This window comes from Triturus cristatus, chromosome 3_2, assembly GCF_964204655.1.
Source record: "Triturus cristatus chromosome 3_2, aTriCri1.1, whole genome shotgun sequence".
In the NCBI taxonomy this organism is placed as follows: Eukaryota; Metazoa; Chordata; class Amphibia; order Caudata; family Salamandridae; genus Triturus; species Triturus cristatus.
This window is the reverse complement of record NC_140584.1, coordinates 1,193,712,368-1,193,730,064: the sequence shown is the minus strand read 5'-3', so window position 1 is coordinate 1,193,730,064 and position 17,697 is coordinate 1,193,712,368. Positions and strand designations below refer to the sequence as shown.

General features: G+C 46.4%; 1 protein-coding gene across 3 annotated transcripts in view; it reads left to right on the top strand.

Annotated features, from left to right (window-relative positions):
- SPEG (striated muscle enriched protein kinase) overlaps positions 1-17,697 on the top strand; it is a 1,671,639-nt gene that overhangs the window by 755,083 nt on the left and 898,859 nt on the right. For all 3 annotated transcript variants that reach the window (XM_085650107.1, XM_085650106.1, XM_085650108.1), the window contains one exon: positions 649-807. In XM_085650107.1, the coding sequence (XP_085506233.1) occupies positions 649-807 (159 nt within the window). The remainder of the gene's footprint in view (positions 1-648; positions 808-17,697) is intronic.

The following is a 17,697-nucleotide window of genomic DNA, read 5'->3' as shown; positions in this document are numbered from 1 at the left end:
ATCACTGAGGGACTAATCCATGCCACATTTTCAGGATACCCTTTAACTAAATGATTTGTATTTATATTATTTAAATGGTTTATGTACCGTATGTGTATTACATGAAAACATGTCATGGGTTGTGCCCTATTTTGTCTATATTGGACACCCTTGGTCTAGGCCCTAACATTCCGTCCACAAGCTCACAGTTATGGATTGGAATCGACTCTGATGGATGATGGTAAGCATTCGAGTTGCCAGGCTTCATTACAGAGATAGTTGCTTTTAGGACTATTTTAAGTTCGATCCTGAAATAAGTCTAGTCTCTTGCTTTCTTACAATGCGGCGCAACGGGAGAATATTGTCTAACAAATATTGCGTCCAGTGCAGAATAATGTCAAACACACACACACACACACACACACACGCACACGCACACACACACACACACACACACACACACTACACACACACTACACACACTCACATCCATGAAAAGACACATGCATGGGTACAGGGAAAGTACATTTTTTACAGACACATACCTGTACAACATTAACCTGTTTGAAGAGTTTTAAAGACAGAAGAACACAAAAAGTTCACGATATTTGGTGATGATGTGTCCTACCGTCTAATAATTCACGGATAGTAACTGAGGGCTTCTTTCAGATGAGCTGACGTGCAGTGGTGTCCTGACGGTCCGACCTTCAGTCCAGCCGATGTTCACTCGCAAGATGGAAGACCTGGATGTAGTAGAGGGACGGACTGCCCGCCTGGACTGCAAGATCAGCGGAACCCCTCGTCCTGCTGTCACTTGGACCCACTTCGGTAATCATGTCCGTCTGTGTGTTCCTTCCGATCCCACCACTTCATGTCACCGGTGCCCCTTGCCTGATTTCACCTGTAATCACTCATATCTTCTGCTCTTTCGTCTCACCAACTGCCTGCTCCGTGCGATATGTATTTTTATATATATATATATATATAAATTCACACAAACAAAACATAAGTTGCACGTCACTTATAGTTAGGGAATCTAGGAAACTCATGCACTTCTGTACACACTCTTCTCACCTCACTCGCCACACTATATGAACTATAACTTGTGCCTTCCATGCACCACCTATCCTTGCATATTACCTAAGTTATAGGCTGTGAATTTATTGCAGTAAATAAAACACGTATGATATGAGAAATTATATTATTAACCAGAACACAGTGCATGGTAGATTGGTGACTTATAGTTGTTGCAATAAGGCGAGTGAGGTGACACGAGCGTGTACGGAAGTGCACGAGTGATGTTAACCCCTTCAGCGCGGCGTGGATTTCCGCGCCACGCTGAAGGTTCTGTGCGCGGGCGGGGCCATGACGGAGCGGTTCTGTCATGCGCACAGCGCAACCGACGTGCATGACGGAACCGCTCTGTCATGCGCGTCGAAGGGGTTAACTGAAAGGTGGTGTGTAGGCAAAATGTGAGTGATGAGTATGATTTACAGTAATATAAAAGTGGTGGGTAACTGATCATTTCAACAGATAAGTCTAAGTTATGAATTTGTTATGGTTGTGCAGTGCGCAGTGTGTTCGGCATACATAAAAATTAAAATTAAGAACTACAGCTGTAGAATTTTTTATGTTAGTGGAGCTTAATTTGGGTTTGTATACCAAACCTAAAACAAGGATACCCAATTATGACCACCATGTAACCTTTGTTTATTTTCGTGAATCTCAATGGTTTTTACCATGTTAGTAACAATTTCCTAATATTTGTCTAGTTTAGTTTAGTGGAGTGGAGTGTTAATAGGCGGAGTGCGGTACAATATTGTGGTGGATCCTGTTGTAAAGTGTAGTCTGGTAAGTATAAGATGGTATGGTGAAGTGGAGTAAAGTGGGATACCATACAGCGGAGTGGTGTACAGGGAACTTGGATACAATAGAGTGGTGTTTATTGGAGTGGCATAGAGTGTAGTGGTGTACAGTGCACTGATATGCATGGGGATAGCAAAGTGGAGTGTGGTAAAGTGAATTGGAGTCCTGTAAATATTGTACTGTGTATTTGTGTATACCGTATGGCATAGAATGTAGTGGTATACACAGCAGTGTTGTACAGTTTAGGGGCCTATGTTGGAATATCGTGTACTGAAATAGCGTACACCGGAGTGGCGTACAGTGGAGTGTGGAACAATTGAGTGGCGTAACCTGAAATAATGCACATTGGAGTGGAGTATTCTGAAGTGCTGTGGAGTGGAGTGGGGTAAAGTCTAGTGCTGTACAGTGAGCTTACATAAAGTGGAGTGTGGTTTAATATAGGGTTGTAAAGTTCAAATGTGTAAAATGGAGTGGCATATATTAAAGTGCTGTATAGTGCAGTGGTGCAGAGCAGTATACTGTAGACTACAGTGGGGTGGAGTGTAATACAGTACACTGCAATAGCTTATAGTGGAGTAGCATAAACTATAGTGAGATAGAGTGATGTACTGTAAAATGTAATAGCGTTTACTGAAATAAAGTTGAGTTTAGTGGTGTCAACTGTTTAGATGTAGAGTGGAGTGCTATATAGTGGAGCAGCATACTGTACAGTGACGTCCAACTCTATGGGGTTAATTATTTAAGCATACGGTGCAGTCATGCACAGTGGAATGTGGTTTAGTGGAGTGGTGAAGAATGTACTCTTGTAAAGCGAAATAGCATACAGTTGACTGTGGTACAGTGCAGTGGCTTATAGTGTATTCCAGTGCAGTGCAGTAGCGTGGAGTGTTGTAGCGGAGACTGGAATAGCGTGCACTCCAGTAGTGTACCATCAAGTGGGCTATACTGGAATAGCATGTAGTGGAATAGTGTAAATTGGAGAATGGTACAGTTGAATAGCATTGAGTTGCGAGCAGTACAGTTTAGGGGCGTCCAGTAAACTGATAAACATGTAAATGTTATTGAATTCAGTGGTGAGCAGTATAATAGCATATAGTGGTGTACATTCCAATGGTGTACAGTCCAATTGGGTCAAGTACAGTTGAGTAACATACAGTGGATTAGTGTAGAATGTAGTGGCGTATACTGTAGTGTCATAAAGCGGAGTAGCATACTGTAAATTACAGTGGCGTAACTAAACAGCTAGACAGTGGAGTGGTGTAAAGTGTAGTGAGGAAATTACAAGAAGTGTAGTGTTAAGGTGCGTGCACATATGGAAATGATTTTTTTGCCTAAATATATAATATAATATGTAGATGTTGTGGGGGTCTCAAAGGTGGTTAAATTCAATGCATGTTGCTTAATTTATTTCAATGTGTGTATTGTGAAATCCGTCATTCGGATTTGGTGAAAAGTTGGCTGGATTAGATATTATAGTGCTCAGATGCTTATTTTGGGTAGTGGAGGTAAGTAGTGTAACAGTTTTATAATTTATAATGTATATATAAAAGTTATGAGCTCAGTTTTCCCTTTGTGTTTGCGAAATGTGGGTGTAAACTACCACAGTACATAGTGATGCCAAATCATTAGCTGAATGATTAATGACTACCTTTGCAAAAGTTGATGGTATACATGTTGTTTTTAGATACAGTTTTCCCATGTTCTACGTTATGCTTTTGGATGTAAGTAAGTAATTGGCTTGGTACTTTTGTCCTATCTATTAACACTTTATTAAAGCAGTAATTGGTTTTCCAAACTATTTATAAATTTCTTTCTTTTTTTTGTGTAAATAGGGAGTTGCGTCGTACTACCGTGGTCAGTGCTTAGTTTGTATAAAAATACGAGCCAGGGCCATTCTTGGAAGGCCACAGAAGGTTGTCTCACCCAGTCCCCCTGCCAGTGCTGCCAATGACAGTACTAACACTACAAGCCATCACACTCTACAAGTGTCACACTTCGACTATTCCAAGCCCCCAAAGTTAAACAATGATGTGGGTGGCTGGTATTATTATTTTGTAATGGACACTGACTGAATTAACACGTTTGTTGTGCTCATCTCAAAATTAGACAGACAGAAACACAATGTGGTGGATGTGATTTGAGCTGCTGACAATTAACTACCTGTGCCATGCACGGGAAACCACTGGCTAAAACTAAGCACTGACCGCAGTACCACAAAACTATTTTGTAAGGTTTCCACTGTTATTTAATAATTTCTGTATATTTTTGTAGCACTGTATGGGCAACTGTGTTTTTTTTAATCAATAAGCGCTTAATTTTTAGTAATTAACGTGCTGCACCCTTTTTCAGCATATTGGCAGGGTATGCCCAGACGTGGGTCCCTTGCTCACTTTGCCACTGGATTAGAGCTAGCCTGGCTGATGACGGCTGATTAGCCAAAACCGGTTCCAGGATGCTTGTTTCTGGTCCAGGGAAGACATGGCTTGGCAGTTCGGGCTGGGCTGTTACCATGAGGCACAGGGTCAGACTGATTTGCATATGGCCATGTCTGAACTGGGGTGGCGGAGTGAGCTAAAGAATGATGATGGATTAAACCCAGATCAGTTGACTGGGGGGTGAGTTCTTGGAAGGTTCAGCACTCCGTCTATCATCCCCTTTGGTTTTGCATTGTTCGCCCTAAGTTGGCAGGGTATGCCCAGACGTGGGTCCCTTGCTCACTTTGCCACTGGATTCATGCTAGCCTGGCTGATGACGGCTGATTAGCCAGAAACTGGTCCCAGGATGCTTGTTTCCGGTCCAGGGAAGACATGCCTTTCGGCAGTTCGGGCTGGACTGTTCTCATGAGGCACAGGGTCAGACTGATTTGCATATGGCCATGTCTGAACTGGGGTGGCGAAGTGAGCTAAAGAATGATGATGGATTAAAACCAGATCAGTTGACTGGGGGTGAGTGCTTGTAATGTTCAACACTCCACCCACCTTCCCCTTTGGTTTTGCATTGTTCGCACTAAGTTGGCAGGCTATGCCCAGATGTGGGTACCTTGCTCACTTTGCCACTCGATTCAAGCTAGCCTGGCTGATGACGACTGATTAGCCAGAAACCTGTCCCAGGATGCTTTTTTGCGGTCCAGGGAAGACATGTCTTGGTAGTTTGGGCTGGACTGTTCTCATGAGGCACAGGGTCAGACTGATTTGCACATGGCCATGTCTGAACTGGGGTGGCAGAGTGAGCTAAAGAATGATGATGGATTAAACCCAGATCAGTTGACTGGAGGTGAGTGCTTGCAATGTTCAACACTCCGTCCATCATCCCCTTTGGTTTTGCTTTGTTTGCTCTAAGTTGGCAGGGTATGCCCAGACATGGGTCCCTTGCTCACTTTTCCACTGGATTCAAGCTAGCCTTGCTGATGATGGCTGATTAGCCAGGAACCGGTCCCAGGATGCTTGTTTCTGGTCCAGGGAAGACATGGCTTGGCAGTTTGGGCTGGACTGTTCCCATGAGGCACAGGGTTAGACTGATTTGCATATGGCCATGTCTGAACTGGGGTGGCGGAGTGAGCTAAAGAATGATGATGGATTAAACCAGATCAGTTGCCTGGGGGTGAGTGCTTGCAATGTTCAACACTCCGTCCATCATCTCATTTGGTTTTACATAAAGTACTTCATCAAATTACGTGCATAACAACTAAAAATTACAAAAACAATGAGGATAAAAACATTTGTTAAAAACAATTGGTTTCATACAGTTCAGCAATTTGACAATCTTAAAATTGAAAAACAGGACAGTGAGATTATATCCCAGATGTACAAAGAAAGACTCGGCAACATTGTGTCCTCCTGGATACATTGTGTGATACTTGATTATCATTTTCGATTCGAGGCGTCTTAACTCTTGTACTCTATCCCCACCTATTTCTCTTATTGGGATACAGTCTAGCACACAGAATGACAACAAATTGCTATTTTGTTTGTGCTGGGTCTTAAAATGTCTCGCTATCGGGTATTGCTTGTCATTGTGTTTGATTGCCCTCAGATGCTCCAGGATTAGTTCTTTGGCTTTATGTATAGTATTACCAATGTAGTACTTGTTGCATGGGCTACTGAGGGCATATATAACAAATTCTGTGTTGCATGAGACATGTTTCAAAATATTGAAAGGTTTACATTCAGTGGATAATTTAACCTCTTAACAGTTAGTACTGTACTTAAAGGCCTTACATGTGCCACATGAAAAGAAACCCTGTATTGTACTCTGTTTTCTTTCTGTAGTGGTTAATGCCTGACAGATTGTGTCTTTTAAAGACGAGGGGGCAGATTTACAACTTCTGGCGCATCCCTGCAAATCAGCAGGGATGCGCCAAGAAAGATGCGTCACTCAAAACTACCCGTGCGCCACCATGGATGCACCGCATTAACAATACGGCAACCGTGGCGCACAGCTAGGCAGATGCATGACGTATTTGCCGGCGTAAGGTTGGCACAGTGCAAGAGTCGTGTCGCGGGCGCGACGCTACTCCAGCACCGTTCCAACCCAGCCTATCTCCAACATGCTGCGTCACGCCTTATGCCTGCTTCAAGCAGGTGCAAGGTTTTGACGCAGCGGCATTGGAAAAGTGACTGAGTGAAATCTTGTAGCTTTCACTGCGTCACTTTTCCGAGGCTTTCCTTCGACGGAACGCCCACACTGCGACGGAATGCCCACATGAAACCTGATGCAGGTTTTATGTGGCGCAGTGCTTTACAACGTGACGCTTCTACCTAGGAGTAGAGGTAGCACAGACCAGAAAACAATACGCATCCTACTAGAAAACCGGTCCGTAGGTTGCTCCCTTGTTGGATTATGATCCGCTGGTGTAATCGTCGTCCAGGTTACAAAAGGAGAGGCGATCTTATGAGGTTTCCCAAAGTAGACATTACTGGAGAGACAACTCAGAGGGGAGATGGCCAGACTGCCCCCTTCGCAGTAAATCGTCACCAGTGTTGTAAAGTATAAGGATGACAGGAAACGGAGTATCTTCCAGTACTTGTTTATTGGCCATCCACTCTCCTGACAAGTGCAGTAAGTCAACATTCTAAGGTGAGCTCCAGCAGGGGAAGACCAAAGGAAGGAAAGGGATGGGGGGTTTCGGAATGTACCAACTTGGGCTACATGGGAGATCATATCACTTCCCATTCCAAAGAATAGTGGGGCATATTTCCAAGCCCCTTGAGCCGCTGGTGCTTCACTTTTTGCGACGCACCGGCGGTGCAGTGTGGTGCTCCATATTTACAAGGACAATTTAAAGCCACCATTGGGTGGCTTTTCATGTCCTTGTAAATACGGCCCCTTTTCTTGCAGCACTTTGTGTGAAGGAAGAGTTACTTACCTTCGGTAACGATTTATCTGGTAGAGACACTGTCTAGCCGCAGATTCCTTAACTTGGAATATCCCCAGGCATCAGACTGGATCCAGAAAATCTTTTTCCCCAGCAACACCTCTGCACGCCGGGAGGTGGCGCTGCTCGGCTCCGTCCTGACGTCGTCCACGAAAGTGATGTCATTGGAGCCATATAAGCCCCTCCCGGCGTGCTGATGTCAGTGCCGCGCTACAACGCGGAGCCATGACAAAAACTGCGATAGCAGAGGAACAGTGTATGGTAAAAAAGAGAGCAAATCATTTAGAATGAGATACCAAAGTAAGTTGAAAAAGCACCCAGCACCAGGAAGGACTGGAGGGAACTCACAGAGCCCGTCCTGCAAGCCTAGTAAAGCGCCAAGCTGCGCCTCATGTCGTGGGGCTAACAACTGCGGCACAAAGGATACGACAAGGCAGACACAGATTATCACCACACGAGGGAAGGTAAAAGAACTACAATATTGAAGGAACATGTTGCCAAACGAGTGATGAGAAGTGTACGACCACCAGAAGTGCACTGCACACACCCTCCGGTGATGGAGGGACTGCAGTACCAAAGGGAACCCAACCCAACCGACTGCCGTAGAAAGAAAGAGGCACAGGTGGGGGCGGTGGGAGGGAGGTAAAAACAAAATAACTCCACATGTGAAGAACACAGGTGGAACAACATGAGAAGGCAGTGAAAAGTATAGACCTAAGCCAACTAAAAAAACGTGGACGGAGTGGAGAACCAAATGGCTCAAAAGCCGAAGAACACCCCCTGCCCCAACAAAAGGTACGAGAAAGCACCACCAACTAATCCTAGGATAGAGAAGAGGCCAAAAGTCCCCAGGCAGAACAACACACCCTCCCCCAGAGTGAGGTGCGAGAGTACACCTCCGGAAGACCAAGGCCACCAGAAAGAGGGAGGCTAGGTGAAAAGACACTATATGAAAAGGTCTTCGCAGAGTGGGGAGGATGGGCGGGCGTTAAGGAATCTGCGGCTAGACTGTATCTCTACCAGATATATCGTTACCGAAGGTAAGTAACTCTTCCATCTGATAGGTACATCTTGCCGCAGATTCCTTAACTTAGAATAGATACCAAAGCCATACCCCATAGGCGGAGGGTCTGCAAAACAACCACCAAGTTCCAGGAGAACATATTCGGAAACCGTAATCCCAGGACAACGGGCATCAGACTCATGACCCACCTTAAGGAGTATGAACAAGGGATGGTAAAGACACCAAATTCAATGAGGGACGGTGTGAGACCTCTCCCGCCCAGACACAGACGAAAGGAAAACAGAACTAGAAAGTTCCGTGCCAACGTAAGAAACAATGCAGCGAGACCTTGAAGAAGAATCCAAGCATCGGTCCCTATAATCCAAGAGGAGCGAAGTTCCAAGGGTCAAAACAACATGACAACCTTAGAGAATACTGCCTGAACCACACCACAGTGGGAGCTAGAGAAAACAGGGGACAGTTGGAAGACTGTCCACTTCAGAACAGGAGCCGCAGCATGAGGCCCGTGGGTATAAGAAAAAAAAAACATTAATGTGTACTGCCTAGGACATGTGACAACAGTGGCAGGGCCGGACCCAGAGCCTAGTGCCAACAGAGACAGAGGAGCCCCCATTGAGCAAAGCTCAAGAGGTAGGCATGCAGCCAAACAAATTAAAAGGCACCACTGTGAGTGGATAACCTGCAAGGCTATGAACACATAGAGCACACTATCCCGAAGGAAAGAGTAAACAAGAATGTCTGACACTAAAGCAAAAAGACTTAGTATGCGAGCACCCCAGTGACGTGTATAATCCACGATATACCCACAAAGAGACAGGAATGTCGACACACGTACGTAGAGTGACTAATCTTAAATATGAGAGCAATGCAAGCTTTACCACGGCGCCGGTGTGCTGCATAACAGTTAAGAATGCAGAAAAAATAACAGATCCCCGAGGGGGAAGAATCCTGGTCTCCCGTGAGACAGCGGAAACATAGACCACAAGACTGCCCATAAAGGATTGAAAGAAGGCACAGACAGAAGCCTAGCGCCAAAAGCCTACACCGCCAAAGACCGACACCGTCTACCAAAATGGAGAACGTCTAGAAGAATGCACACACAGTAATGCTACCTAAAGAAGCACCTGTGCCAGAATGGGAGTAAGATCTCACACCCAGAAAAACATCAGGGGTGGAGCACAGATCCAGTGGCAGAAAGGCATAGACCAGAGCCAGTCCTTGAGAACTAGGAATATGCACCGGACAGGAAGGGGCAAAACTGACCCCATGTCCCACAAGAAGCAAGGAACCGGAGACCCCTGCCAGGTAAGACCTGTCCCCCCCCAGGGGCGCATGTCTACCGATAGACAGGCTAGACGTGTACAGCGAGGTTGTAGGAACACACCAGGGTGACAAAACCCCCTGCGGAGGCAGGGATGTATTACGGATCAACCGTAGACAACCAATGGTAACCCTTGGAGAGAAACCAATCTTATGGATCTCACCAGAGGAGACATCCTACAACAGTAGGAAGAGTCAGCGTGTATCAAAAGTTCCTGGGCAAGGAAGAGTAGCAATATGATTGCCAACAAATACCCCACATAGGGTAAAGCACAACCCTACAAAAGAAGGGTCCCTCTTGAGACAAGCTCATAGGCAGAGGCTCAAAAGAAAGGTAAATACAGCTCAACTAGCTGTACCAGAATAAGTAAACAACACGGCTGAACAGCCACACAACCCAGAACATCTGCAGCCCACAATGGGTAACAGAAAGAAAGGTATGGCACCATCACAAAACCAAAAATCCTCCACGAAGATTAAAACCGGGGAAGGTACATATACAGGAGGCGCCTGAATGCCGAATCAGCATGGGCGTCAAAAAGAGTGACCCCCATCTAATGGTATATCTCTAAGCTGCTCCCGAACATGCTCTGGGAAAACGCCAGCATGCAACCACGCATGGCGGCGTATGGCAACCGGCCTGGCCATAGTACCTCCCACAGAGTCCGTGGTCTCCATGGCAGACCGAATTGAAAAGTGCGCCATATCGTGGCCATCACATATTAGGCAGTCCACATCGGCACGAGAGCTCTCCGGCAAGGAGGGGAGGAGCCGTTCAACAGCATCCCAAAGGGCAAATTGAGCCCGAGCAAATACGCACAACGTGTTGAGGGACTGGTGTCTCGACCTGGCGGATGCAAACACATCGCGGCTATATGACTCCAACCACCGAGACTCCCGAGTGGGAGGATGCAACGGAACAGGAGTCACAGAGAGAGCTGCCTGAAGCACAAGTCCTCCAGCTTCAGGATGGAGGGTCAAACAGGCGGGAGCTGGCCCATGGCGATGTGCCACAGCACGATCCACAGGGTTCCCCAAAGAGGGCCGTGCCCACGTTTCAAGTAGGATGTCAATGACACCGCAAAACGTAACAATTGTTCCATGTTCCCCGTGCCCTGGTGGAGAATATCCAGCAAAGTCTCTGAAGGACTAGAGACTGAGGGCAGCTCCATCCTTAAAATGTCTGCAGCCCTGCAACCAGCCCTGATGAACGTCCCACTAGCTCCCGTGGCCCCGCAAGTCAGTGAGAGCAAGTCAGCAGTAGGTGATGGACGCAAGCTAAACAGGCCACTTAACCCCTTCGCTGCCAGGCCTTTTCCCCCTCCTGTGCCAGGCCTTTTTTTGGCTATTTGGGGTAGTGCGCGCTTAGGCCCCTGTAACTTTTTGACCGCATTAGGTAGCCATGCCAAATTTGCGTCCTTTTCTTCCAACATCATGGGGATTCTAAAGGTACCCAGGGTTTGTGGATTCCCCTGGAGGGGTCACAGAAAAGAGCCAAAATACAGCAAACTTTTGGGTTTTTTTGGAAAAATTGGAAAAACGGGCTGCAAATGAAAGCATCTGGGTTTTTCCCTGCAAATGTTATCAAAAAAGGGTTTGTGGGGCTGAAATCACCATTTTCCCAGCTTTTCGGGGATACTTGACTTTTGATAGAAATCCAACATTTTGTACACAGTTTTGGCATTTTTCTGGGACATAGCCTATTTTTGCAATTTTTTGTGCTTTTGACCTCCTTCCAGTTAGTGGCTGAAATGGGTACAAAAGCAATAGTGGATCCTGGAAAGCTATACATTTTTGAAAAGAAGACAACATTCTGAATTCAGCAAGGGGTCATTTGTGTAGATCCATCAAGGTTTTTTTATAGAAACAAACAGTTAAATGTAGGATAAATTGAAATTCAGTTGAAAAAAACAGCCTTTTGTGTCAACGTTTTCACCTGTAACTTCTTCTAATTATGACAGCTCTTTGAAAGCAATTTACCGTTGCATCCGCTGGACATTACTGGTTGTGGGGATATATAGGACTTGTAGGTTCACCAAGAACCCGACGAACCCAGAGCCAAAAACTGAGTAGTAACTTGCAATGGTTTTTTATTATGTATCGGGTATATAGTAATTATTCTGTAAAAAAGTGTACATGGAAAAAACGGTATGAAAGACACCTATGTATTTCTGATTTGGGAACAAAATATAGAGTTTAGAAACAGTAGATATTTGCACATTTCTGAAATTGGGAATACTCATACTAGCATGAGAATTATCAGTCATTTTTTAGAATGACTTCTTTTTTACACAATATCTTTCATTTGGAAAGCAGAAATGCATGTAAAGTCAATAGATAATAACAGTTCCTTTACAAATCTGAATTACCCTAAGTCTCCCGATAAAAATGGTACCTCAATTGTGTGGGTAGGCATAGTGCCCACGACAGGAAACGGCGCAAAACGCAACGTGGTCACACCACATTTTCACAATGCAAAATTACCCTTTTTTTGCAAAGTGCCTAGCTCTAGTTTTTGAACCCTAGCTCTGCGGGCACCTTGGGAAACCTAGCAAACCTATACATTTTTGAAAAGTAGACAACCAGGGGAATCCAGGATGGGGTGACTTGACTGCCTCCCACCAGGGTCTGTTACCCAGAATCCCTTGCAAACCTAAAAAATTGGCAAAAAAAACACATTTTCCACACATTTCTGTCGTGGAAAGTTCCAGAATCTGCGTGGATCCACAAATTTCCACCCACCCCGCGTTCCCCAAAGTCTTACGAGAAAAACGGTACCTCACTTGTGTGGATCGGCCTAGTGCCCGCGACAGGAAACGGCGCAAAACGCAACCTGGTCACAACTCAATTTCGCAGTGAAAAATGACCCTTTTTTGGAAAAATGACTAGCTGTAGTTTTTGAACCCTAGCTCTGCGGGCACCTGGGGAAACCTAGCAAACCTATACATTTTTGAAAACTAGACACCCAGGGGAATCCAGGATGGGGTGACTTGACTGCCTCCCACCAGGGTCTGTTACCCAGAATCCCTTGCAAACCTAAAAAATTGGCAAAAAAACCACATTTTCCACACATTTCTGTCGTGGAAAGTTCCGGAATCTGCGTGGATCCACAAATTTCCACCCACCCCGCGTTCCCCAAAGTCTTACGAGAAAAACGGTACCTCACTTGTGTGGATCGGCCTAGTGCCCGTGACAGGAAACGGCGCAAAACGCAACCTGGCCACACCTCAATTTCGCAGTGAAAAATGACCCTTTTTTGGAAAAATGACTAGCTGTAGTTTTTGAACCCTAGCTCTGCGGGCACCTGGGGAAACCTAGCAAACCTATACATTTTTGAAAACTAGACACCCAGGGGAATCCAGGATGGGGTGACTTGACTGCCTCCCACCAGGGTCTGTTACCCAGAATCCCTTGCAAACCTAAAAAATTGGCAAAAAAACCACATTTTCCCCACAATTCTGTCGTGGAAAGTTCCGGAATCTGCGTGGATCCACAAATTTCCACCCACCCCGCGTTCCCCAAAGTCTTACGAGAAAAACGGTACCTCACTTGTGTGGGTCGGCCTAGTGCCCGTGACAGGAAACGGCGCAAAACGCAACCTGGTCACACCTCAATTTCGCAGTGAAAAATGACCCTTTTTTGGACAAATGACTAGCTGTAGTTTTTGAACCCTAGCTCTGCGGGCACCTGGGGAAACCTAGCAAACCTATACATTTTTGAAAACTAGACACCCAGGGGAATCCAGGATGGGGTGACTTGACTGCCTCCCACCAGGGTCTGTTACCCAGAATCCCTTGCAAACCTAAAAAATTGGCAAAAAAAACACATTTTCCCCACATTTCTGTCGTGGAAAGTTCCGGAATCTGCGTGGATCCACACATTTCCACCCACCCCGCGTTCCCCAAAGTCTTACGAGAAAAACGGTACCTCACTTGTGTGGGTCGGCCTAGTGCCCGCGACAGGAAACGGCGCAAAACGCAACCTGGTCACACCTCAATTTCGCAGTGAAAAATGACCCTTTTTTGGAAAAATGACTAGCTGTAGTTTTTGAACCCTAGCTCTGCGGGCACCTGGGGAAACCTAGCAAACCTATACATTTTTGAAAACTAGACACCCAGGGGAATCCAGGATGGGGTGACTTGACTGCCTCCCACCAGGGTCTGTTACCCAGAATCCCTTGCAAACCTAAAAAATTGGCAAAAAAAACACATTTTCCCCACATTTCTGTCGTGGAAAGTTCCGGAATCTGCGTGGATCCACGAATTTCCACCCACCCCGCGTTCCCCAGAGTCTTACGAGAAAAACGGTACCTCACTTGTGTGGCTCGGCCTAGTGCCCGCGACAGGAAACGGCGCAAAACGCAACCTGGTCACACCTCAATTTCGCAGTGAAAAATGACCCTTTTTTGGAAAAATGACTAGCTGTAGTTTTTGAACCCTAGCTCTGCGGGCACCTGGGGAAACCTAGCAAACCTATATATTTTTGAAAACTAGACACCCAGGGGAATCCAGGATGGGGTGACTTGACTGCCTCCCACCAGGGTCTGTTACCCAGAATCCCTTGCAAACCTAAAAAATTGGCAAAAAAACCACATTTTCCCCACATTTCGGTCGTGGAAAGTTCCGGAATCTGCGAGGATCCACAAATTTCCACCCACCCCGCATTCCCCAAAGTCTTACGAGAAAAACGGTACCTCACTTGTGTGGCTCGGCCTAGTGCCCGCGACAGGAAACGGCACAAAACGCAACCTGGTCACACCTCAATTTCGCAGTGAAAAATGACCCTTTTTTGGACAAATGACTAGCTGTAGTTTTTGAACCCTAGCTCTGCGGGCACCTGGGGAAACCTAGCAAACCTATACATTTTTGAAAACTAGACACCCAGGGGAATCCAGGATGGGGTGACTTGACTGCCTCCCACCAGGGTCTGTTACCCAGAATCCCTTGCAAACCTAAAAAATTGGCAAAAAAAACACATTTTCCCCACATTTCGGTCGTGGAAAGTTCCGGAATCTGCGTGGATCCACAAATTTCCACCCACCCCGCGTTCCCCAGAGTCTTACGAGAAAAACGGTACCTCACTTGTGTGGCTCGGCCTAGTGCCCGCGACAGGAAACGGCGCAAAACGCAACCTGGTCACACCTCAATTTCGCAGTGAAAAATGACCCTTTTTTGGACAAATGACTAGCTGTAGTTTTTGAACCCTAGCTCTGCGGGCACCTGGGGAAACCTAGCAAACCTATACATTTTTGAAAACTAGACACCCAGGGGAATCCAGGATGGGGTGACTTGACTGCCTCCCACCAGGGTCTGTTACCCAGAATCCCTTGCAAACCTAAAAAATTGGCAAAAAAAACACATTTTCCCCACATTTCTGTCGTGGAAAGTTCCGGAATCTGCGTGGATCCACAAATTTCCACCCACCCCGCGTTCCCCAGAGTCTTACGAGAAAAACGGTACCTCACTTGTGTGGCTCGGCCTAGTGCCCGCGACAGGAAACGGCGCAAAACGCAACCTGGTCACACCTCAATTTCGCAGTGAAAAATGACCCTTTTTTGGAAAAATGACTAGCTGTAGTTTTTGAACCCTAGCTCTGCGGGCACCTGGGGAAACCTAGCAAACCTATACATTTTTGAAAACTAGACACCCAGGGGAATCCAGGATGGGGTGACTTGACTGCCTCCCAGCAGGGTCTGTTACCCAGAATCCCTTGCAAACCTAAAAAATTGGCAAAAAAAACACATTTTCCCCACATTTCGGTCGTGGAAAGTTCCGGAATCTGCGTGGATCCACAAATTTCCACCCACCCCGCGTTCCCCAGAGTCTTACGAGAAAAACCGTACCTCACTTGTGTGGCTCGGCCTAGTGCCCGCGACAGGAAACGGCGCAAAACGCAACCTGGTCACACCTCAATTTCGCAGTGAAAAATGACCCTTTTTTGGACAAATGACTAGCTGTAGTTTTTGAACCCTAGCTCTGCGGGCACCTGGGGAAACCTAGCAAACCTATACATTTTTGAAAACTAGACACCCAAGGGAATCCAGGATGGGGTGACTTGACTGCCTCCCACCAGGGTCTGTTACCCAGAATCCCTTGCAAACCTAAAAAATTGGCAAAAAAAACACATTTTCCCCACATTTCGGTCGTGGAAAGTTCCGGAATCTGCGTGGATCCACAAATTTCCACCCACCCCGCGTTCCCCAGAGTCTTACAAGAAAAACGGTACCTCACTTGTGTGGCTCGGCCTAGTGCCCGCGACAGGAAACGGCGCAAAACGCAACCTGGTCACACCTCAATTTCGCAGTGAAAAATGACCCTTTTTTGGAAAAATGACTAGCTGTAGTTTTTGAACCCTAGCTCTGCGGGCACCTGGGGAAACCTAGCAAACCTATACATTTTTGAAAACTAGACACCCAGGGGAATCCAGGATGGGGTGACTTGACTGCCTCCCACCAGGGTCTGTTACCCAGAATCCCTTGCAAACCTCAAAAATTGGCAAAGAAAACACATTTTCCCCACATTTCGGTCGTGGAAAGTTCCGGAATCTGCATGGATCCACAAATTTCCACCCACCCCGCGTTCCCCAAAGTCTTACGAGAAAAACGGTACCTCACTTGTGTGGCTCGGCCTAGTGCCCGCGACAGGAAACGGCGCAAAACGCAACCTGGTCACACCTCAATTTCGCAGTGAAAAATGACCCTTTTTTGGACAAATGACTAGCTGTAGTTTTTGAACCCTAGCTCTGCGGGCACCTGGGGAAACCTAGCAAACCTATACATTTTTGAAAACTAGACACCCAGGGGAATCCAGGATGGGGTGACTTGACTGCCTCCCACCAGGGTCTGTTACCCAGAATCCCTTGCAAACCTAAACAATTGGCAAAAAAAACACATTTTCCCCACATTTCGGTCGTGGAAAGTTCCGGAATCTGCGTGGATCCACAAATTTCCACCCACCCCGCGTTCCCCAAAGTCTTACGAGAAAAACGGTACCTCACTTGTGTGGATCGGCCTAGTGCCTGCGACAGGAAACGGCGCAAAACGCAACCTGGTCACACCTCAATTTCGCAGTGAAAAATGACCCTTTTTTGGAAAAATGACTAGCTGTAGTTTTTGAACCCTAGCTCTGCGGGCACCTGGGGAAACCTAGCAAACCTATACATTTTTGAAAACTAGACACCCAGGGGAATCCAGGATGGGGTGACTTGACTGCCTCCCACCAGGGTCTGTTACCCAGAATCCCTTGCAAACCTAAAAAATTGGCAAAAAAAACACATTTTCCACACATTTCTGTCGTGGAAAGTTCCGGAATCTGCGTGGTTCCACAAATTTCCACCCACCCCGCATTCCCCAAAGTCTTACGAGAAAAACGGTACCTCACTTGTGTGGCTCGGCCTAGTGCCCGCGACAGGAAACGGCTCAAAAAGCAACCTGGTCACACCTCAATTTCGCAGTGAAAAATGACCCTTTTTTGGAAAAATGACTAGCTGTAGTTTTTGAACCCTAGCTCTGCGGGCACCTGGGGAAACCTAGCAAACCTATACATTTTTGAAAACTAGACACCCAGGGGAATCCAGGATGGGGTGACTTGACTGCCTCCCACCAGGGTCTGTTACCCAGAATCCCTTGCAAACCTAAAAAATTGACAAAAAAACACATTTTCCCCACATTTCGGTCGTGGAAAGTTCCGGAATCTGCGTGGATCCACAAATTTCCACCCACCCCGCGTTCCCCAAAGTCTTACGAGAAAAACGGTACCTCACTTGTGTGGATCGGCCTAGTGCCCGCGACAGGAAACGGCGCAAAACGCAACCTGGTCACACCTCAATTTCGCAGTGAAAAATGACCCTTTTTTGGAAAAATGACTAGCTGTAGTTTTTGAACCCTAGCTCTGCGGGCACCTGGGGAAACCTAGCAAACCTATACATTTTTGAAAACTAGACACCCAGGGGAATCCAGGATGGGGTGACTTGACTGCCTCCCACCAGGGTCTGTTACCCAGAATCCCTTGCAAACCTAAAAAATTGGCAAAAAAAACACATTTTCCACACATTTCTGTCGTGGAAAGTTCCGGAATCTGCGTGGTTCCACAAATTTCCACCCACCCCGCATTCCCCAAAGTCTTACGAGAAAAAC